The sequence below is a fragment of the Ostrinia nubilalis genome, chromosome 18 (assembly GCF_963855985.1).
Source record: "Ostrinia nubilalis chromosome 18, ilOstNubi1.1, whole genome shotgun sequence".
Taxonomy (NCBI): domain Eukaryota; kingdom Metazoa; phylum Arthropoda; class Insecta; order Lepidoptera; family Crambidae; genus Ostrinia; species Ostrinia nubilalis.
In genome coordinates, this window is record NC_087105.1 from 7,677,711 (window position 1) to 7,685,438 (window position 7,728).

The 7,728-nt window shown below is 33.5% G+C and overlaps 2 protein-coding genes across 5 annotated transcripts; one reads left to right on the plus strand and one right to left on the minus strand.

The window, feature by feature from the left end:
* The first annotated feature begins 1,557 nt into the window (after window positions 1-1,557).
* Window positions 1,558-3,733, plus strand: LOC135080676 (probable cardiolipin synthase (CMP-forming)). The gene is made up of 5 exons (XM_063975370.1): window positions 1,558-2,120; window positions 2,230-2,367; window positions 2,453-2,668; window positions 2,968-3,063; window positions 3,431-3,733. The coding sequence occupies exons 1-5, from the start codon at window positions 1,686-1,688 to the stop codon at window positions 3,581-3,583; spliced, it is 1,038 nt and encodes a 345-aa protein (XP_063831440.1). The 5' UTR covers window positions 1,558-1,685; the 3' UTR covers window positions 3,584-3,733.
* Window positions 3,703-7,174, minus strand: LOC135080677 (transforming acidic coiled-coil-containing protein 3-like). 4 transcript variants are annotated; one of them, XM_063975373.1, is made up of 2 exons: window positions 7,049-7,174; window positions 3,703-6,718 (listed from the first exon to the last, which is right to left on the minus strand). In XM_063975373.1, exon 2 carries the CDS (start codon window positions 6,645-6,647, stop codon window positions 5,688-5,690), a length of 960 nt encoding a protein of 319 aa, XP_063831443.1. In that variant the 5' UTR covers window positions 6,648-6,718; window positions 7,049-7,174; the 3' UTR covers window positions 3,703-5,687. The 4 variants fall into 4 exon arrangements, with proteins under 4 accessions (XP_063831443.1, XP_063831441.1, XP_063831442.1 ...); XM_063975371.1 differs by having other exon boundaries at window positions 6,984-7,174; XM_063975372.1 differs by having other exon boundaries at window positions 6,963-7,174.
* Window positions 7,175-7,728: the final 554 nt, after the last annotated feature.

The window sequence follows — 7,728 nt, forward strand, 5'->3', positions numbered from 1 at the left end:
CCCCTGGCAAAATACCAGGGGAATCAAAGCTTCCTTACATTATCATACTCTCATATTATGATTATACGTTTACGTGATGGGTGAACTTCACTAGGATTATGCAAGTAAGTATGGCGTGTAATCTGGAATTACTCGGAGAAAGGACACGGCAAAGGAGCTCCCGATGGCGTGGGCGAAGTATTGAAAAGAATAGCAGATCGAATCGTCGCTGAAGGCAATGACATTCCAAACATTGATGTCCTTATCAACTATCTTAAAGATAAATGTCCGGGAGTTACGATAGCGGAGGTTCAAAAATCGTATGTTGGAGAAGGATCTGTTAATTCCCTCTGATTTAAGAGAATTCCGGGGCACCATGAATGTTCATCAGGTGATATGGATCAATAAAACTCCCGAAGTCCTCGCCATGAGACGTCTTAGCTGTCATTTAGAAAAATGATCGGAAGAACCAATTCATTGTCCTCATGGTCAACATATAGATTTTTATAATATCAAAAGTTCAAATGTGCACAGCACTGGTACATCTGAAACCGCGAAATCAAACAAGACTGTAAAAGAAAATTACTTCGATAAACTTTCTACTTCGAACCCAAATTATGGGCTAGCTGCAACTGAAGTTCAGAGCATTCAATCGGATAATCATATTATTCCATCTGATGATAGCTTATGGATTAATGTGCCTTCAGTAAAATAAAATCTTAATTTCCGATTCTATGTGTAAAGTAGTAACGTCTGCTCTCTATGGCGGGGAAGAGTCGGATTCTACTGTTGAATAATTTATTGTTTGTCCATTTGCAAATCATATTCATTTGTTTTTTAGGTTCATACGTTTTTGAGAAACTTCATCGCTGTTAGTTACATAATATAGCGTCATTGTTGCCGCATAAAAAGGAGTTGTACTTTTATGCATACTATACCGTCTACAATATTGACTTGTGTTAGAATTTGTTTACGTTAGAATAATTTGATAGTTTTTAGATAATTATGTTGATTTGTTACAGTTGATTGATAGTTCCTAGAGAGAGATATTTTTTTTTTATAATACTACTTATAAGATTAATGATAATATAAAATGAAACCAAAAGTCTGATAAGTTTAATTAAAATAAACTATTATTCTATACAAAATGTTTTATTTTGATTCCCCTGGCATCTTGTATTGATTCCCCTGGCACCAAAATTTTAAAGTCATATATCTTTTTATCTAAACATGTGACAGTGATGCCTATTTGTGAAATATGTTTACAATGGTGTGATATTTAGCCTTTTGTTAGTAAAAGTTTAAACTCTTAAGTTTTAAAAAGTTCCAGGGGAATCAACCGAATACGCCCAATTTCAAGATTGACCCTAATAATCACCACATTCACCACAGACAGCTGAGATTGTGTCAAATTAGCTGTCTGTCATGGTCATGTCAGATATGTTATGTCACTGTCAGTCAAATGTTTTCGTACCGTATTGCGTAAATGGGAATTGGGTATTCATACAAAAGCTGTATATTTAATAATATCTGCTTTTTTCAAGCAGTAAAAGTAATTAAAAAAAATACTCTAACGGTCAAAAACTATTTTTTAGGTTAGAAAAATGTTATGAGTTCTTGAACTCGAAATATTTGTTTATCAATTTAAAATTTTTACTAATACCTATAAAATTTCTTCAAATCCAATTGTTTCCTAAAATTTCGTTATGAGGCTTATTTCCAGAAGCGGTGTTATGTATCACGTCTCCAAAGTATTCACTAATCCGGTTAGTAGGAGTCGTGTACAAAATGTTATTCGGTTTCGCCAGTACATGACTGTTATTTCTAATAAGCGACTCCTGGCCAAATATCCTACGAGTCTAGTTTCCTTCACTTGCTTGGATTATTCAACTGACAGTAAGAAACAATTCCTAAATTTTGAAAAGAAATCTGAAGCATTGAAAGATGTTCTTGAGCACAAGAAAGAACAATTAAAAGATACAGAGCAAAGAATAAGGCAAAAAGGTGAAGAGATAGTAAGAGACATAAAGCACCAGAAAGAAGTCACTGGTCAAAAATTAAGAGTGAAGAAGGAACATTTAATTAAAGATATTTTAGAAACAAAAGCTAAGGTCAAAGAAAGATTGGAAGAAGTTGTTGAGGTAGGTTATTAAAAAGCAAACAAATTATATTCATATAAAATACACAAGAGAACATTATACTGCATAGTTTAGTTCATTTATTAATATTTACTTTTTGTCTTCTTTCCAGAGGGAAAATGTGTTTACTGTTCCAAATGTTTTATGTGTTGCAAGAATAGCCATGTCTCCTTATTTAGGATATGTAATTTTACAAGACAACTATACATTGGCTATGGGTTTATTAGTATTTGCTGGAGTAACAGACTTGGTAAATGACATTCTTATTTTTGAGGCATTATTTTTCTTAGTTATTAAGTATTAAAATATAATATTGATTTTTTACCTTTTTACAGCTGGATGGATGGATAGCAAGGACATGGAAGAGTCAATCATCAAAAATGGGGTCATTTCTCGACCCCATGGCTGATAAAGTGCTCATAGCTACACTCTTTGTCTCGCTTACCTGGCAGAACCTGATACCACTGAGCCTGACTCTCCTCATCGTGGGTAGAGATGCTGCACTGGTTGCCGCTGGTTTCATCATCAGATACATGAGTTTACCCCCACCAGTAAGTTGTTATTTAACCGTTTAGATCTTGTGATGTAATTTTCTGTTTGGCCTAAAAGTTAACTGGTAGAGAATGCCACAAGTTCACCTTTTGTACCTCACTTTATATGTACAATAGAGATTTTGAATAAATGTAATTGATTATTGTTTGGCTATATTCTAATAAGGATCACCTTTTATAAATAACAGAACATGAAATTTTTCACTTTTTTTACAGGAAAACAAATCCCACTCATTATTGGTAAACTACTTACCATAATTTCTATGATAAAAGTAAAGAAATGTGTGTAATATTTTCAGAGAACACTCAGCAGATATTTTGATGTAACACATGCAACAGCGCAACTAGCACCTACAACCATAAGCAAATTCAACACAGCCATACAACTGTTACTGGTAATTATTCCTCTACTGTGAAAATTAATTAGTATTGTATTCTATAAATCTGTAACTAATTTGTAAGTCACTATCTATTACTAGTTTGGAAGATGGTGCATAATTAGACTATGATGTAATGTAATGCAAATTGAGATAAAATGGTTAACAATTTTTAATGACTAGCTTTTAATTACATAATAATAGCTTCACCTATGAATTTCAGTCTTAAACCAAGATAAAAAAAACTATCCTATGTTGTTCCCTGGGTCCAAAAAAAATTATCCCTTTTTTCCATATGTTGAATATCCCAGTGGTTGAAGAGAGAATGGGTCACATAGTTACTTTCCCATTTATAAGTTTAGTACCTATGGATTTCTTGTTTCAGGTTGGCACAACCTTAGCATCTCCTGTGTTTGGATACGTAGACCACCCCGCCCTACACGCCCTGTGTGGCATCACAGCTGTCTCTACAGTCGTATCTGCAATTAGCTATTTAGTCAGTAAGGATACCTACAAGTTTTTGAAGAAAAAATTGTAAACCATGTGATTTTTTGATTTTCTTCTCAATTTTATTTAGACGCACACAATAGTCTTCCAAAAAATAAACTGTATTGTATAGCCATGGGTTTAGTGAAAACAATAAAATCTGTACAAATGTAAATAATAATTAAATGTTTATTTATTTGAATTGACATTTGAAAACCCCACTCAATCCCTATCTTTAGTCCATAAACACACACTATTTTTATATAAATAAATTATTTATTGATTACTCAATTAGTACAATCATGTTTATTTATGTTGTTCACCAAACAAACAATATTTTCATACCTAACTAGTGACCTAGTAAATATGAGGAAACTCATTGGCCTTGTGTTATTTAATTGGGTATTTTATCGGTACATGCATGCATAATATAATAAATTAATATAAAACATACAAATGGAATCAATTTATTATTCATTCTATTCACATGAATAAATTGTAGTAATTCATCACATGAAAAGGTACACAAATTTAAAAAAAAAGTAATATAATTACAAATTATACTTACACTAACAAAAATATACTGATATATTCATAAATTGTTATTCTGATAAGCCATTATTTTCAAATCTTACATGAAGAAGCAAAAAGAATACTTTTTAGTCAAATGAGGTACATTTCCAATTAAAGCAATTTGATACTTTTCACGTTATTCCACAAGGGACAAAACATTTTTGTTTCACATAAAAACATATAAAAATATTATTGTGGAATGTTGAATACTTAGATTCAATTTTAGTAAGTTATTCATCCACGGGGCGTAAAGTTAAGATTTAAAAAAATATGATCAAAAACTGAATTAACATTTTTAACATAATTTAGAATCTAATTAATAGGTGTTAATTTCGATTAATATTTCCTGTACCTAGAAGTAATTTCTACACTTTTAATCTCAAATTATGGACTGTATGGATGGTGAAAGTTAGATTCCAAAAGGCACATGTATAAATCTCAGGTTTAGGTAGGTATCTAAGTTAGTTGTTAATAAATTAATAAACTAATGACCAATTAAAATTATTTTTCATAAATATTAGGTACCAGTTACATTTTTGGTATACTGTCTCATCTCAATAAATCTAATAACAGCATAAAAAGCAATTTAATAAATTGAAATGGTAAGAGGGTGGCAAGCAACTTGGGGTGTGCAGATGCAGTGCTCTAGAATAGTCATTCTATCACTATTCCTAGTAATGGCTGAATAGCTGGTTCCTTTTTGTTAATTATAAAGATAATATCTGTATCATTAATTGTGTTAGTTAGAATAACATAAAATAATATGATTTATTTAAGACTAGATGAACTAGGGTTGTTAATCAGAAATGCAGCTATGTGTCGCGATAACTAAATATATGTCGATGTCTCAATAATCTAACTCTAAACATGACAATAACATATCATAGAATGATTATAACTATATTAAATTTTAAGCACATCATAATAATCATACCTACTATTAATTTATACAAAGAAAGAGATTTAAAAATGAATTATGGCAGCTAGGATTTATTAGGAAACATGAATATCCCATACAAAAATAATTATGCTAATCCCTAAGACATTTTGAATCTCAACAAATACTGCCCTTGGGACATGTAAGCTTTCTACATCAATCTTTTGAAATAATAATTAGAGTACAATCTCAAATGCATATTTTGTAACTGGTTTTCAAGGTACAAAACAAGAGAAACCTGAACTTTTAGCACAAATTACATAACATAATTATAACAGAAACAATTTAGGCACCAGTTACGCAGAATAATAAGCAAACATAATGTAAATCTCATTGGCTACAAAATAAACAACAGCAAAATGTCACAATGTGTTAAAAACTTAAATTCTAAATTATAAAATTGTACAAAAATAAAAAAGTGACACATTGATTGCACAAAATATTTATAGAACTATGTTACAATGTAAGAGGATGGTTTTCTGAAATTAAAAATGGTAACAGCATCAGCATCTTTTTAAACACTTATGTATTCAATGTTTTAGAATATTCATTACAAAGTAATGTTACACATTTTTTATATAACTAACTGCATACAAATATAAAATGCATGTTATGAAAATGAAAATATGTGGATAATTAGGAATATTTAACCAACCTTGTTGATTAATTCATCACAAATAGCTGTGAGCTCTTCATTGTCTTTGATTTTCTGTGCCAAAGACTCCTGTAATGATGATGCATGTACCTCACTTTTCTTGAGCATAGCATTTAACTTCAGAATTTCAGCTTGATGAACTTTCTTCACTGAGTCAAGCTCAGCATTAGCCTTGTTCAGTTGCTGCATGGCATGCTGTCGAAGTGTTTCATATCTGGCTTCCAATTTTTGTATAGCATCATTATTCTCCTCCACTGTTCGTTTTAATGTTTCTTCATTACTTTTGTAACCTTGTATAATTACTTTGCACCTCTCATATTTTGTATGGACATCATTGAAGGCGTGTTCCATCGAAGCCAGATGTGCAGCAGCTTCATCACGTTCTCTTATCAGCGTACCTCTCTCTTCTGTCCATCTTTTTGCTTCAGTTTCACGTTCACCGATAAGTGATGAAATGGTACGTTCATATTCTTCCATGACAACACTCATTTGTTTGTTATTTCTTACTTTTTCAGCGACCCGCTGTGAAAGTGCTTTTTCTTTATCAGCATATTCCTCGTTTTGTTCAGTCAGTTTCTTTATTTTGGTTTCACATTCTTCAAGCCGGTCTCTCAGTTCACGGTTCAGATCTCTCAAATTTTGAGCTTCTTCTTCCTGAGCAGTTAGCAGTTCTTTGACAGCTCGTAGCTGTTCTACCGTGTGTGGGTCCATGTCTGAGGAACGAGATATGACAGGCGGTGGGGGCGGTATGTTAGCACCGAGGCTGAGGAGGCGGTCGATAGTTGCAATAGCAGGAGAAACTGTACTCGCCTTAATGGGAGTTGTCTTAGCCGCAGAAGGTTTCACAGCTGGTGTAACTACTTGAGTGGGTTTCTCGGTTGGGCCACTGATACCAGGTTGCACAGACAATTGTTGCATTGAGTTCACTATATTCTGCTCCGTACCTGACATGGTACTGTTCAGTTTATACCGTTCAAAAAACCTCTATACTTTTACATCCAATAGTGAACACATGATATTGCCTGAAAAAGAACAGATTATGTTGTTATTATTGTATTTCTACATTGTATGTACTTACTTATGAGTGGTAACTAATTCATTCAGGGTCTTTGTCAGTTGACACACAAATATTTATAGATATCAAATCTAAATAACACGCACTGTACGTAATGATATGAACTGCACGCAGCTAAGGAACGTAATAAATGAAATTTTAACATCCCACGCATGGTGCAACGAATTCGAACAAAAAGGAATGTTGCGTACAAATTAGGCAATGTAATCTACCGCAATGTCCTCGAACCACTTGGACTGCACCGAGTGTAAGTAATAGCATTAACACTTGAAATTACTTGCAAAAACCAACAGCTGCATATTAAATCTGCCTTTAGCAATTAAATAAACATCTAATTAATTAAATGTACGACGATGATGACATCAGTTTAGCCTTTTTCGGTTTTGACATTTAATTTGTGACATTAACATTTTTTTGTGGTCACCACAGACTATAGTCTACTTCGTTCGGAAATAAAAAGGTAAGCGAACTATATAACAAAGTAGTAAAATGGTTCTGAATCTGCAGCAACCATCACCGTGTTGTTTTTTGGTTTGGTTCAAGTGTTTGGGCCATTTATTGATGGGAGTTTTGGCCGCCGGCCGTCCATACTCACTTACTTCCTAGGCTAGCATTTGGGCATACCGGATGATACCGGGAGTGAGACCCCCAGTAACCTCCTCTATCCCACTATTTAGTAAGTTTATTGTTATCTGGGTAGGTTTATCCATTTCGCGACTGTGCGACGCGCGCCCGCAGTGAGTGTGCGAGCTCGACAGCAACATAATTACGCGCGAGCGATAAGGATATTGGGTAGCTTGGGGTCATTGGACAAAATTCTACGTGCTCACGGACCAGGCTTTAGCTATGGAGCGCACAGAATTTCTACGAAATCATTTTGACATTTAAGGGGTGAGGACTGTGCCCTGTAGTGACCTACTTTTGTGTTTGCACCCTATGTTGCACCCCGATTGGTTG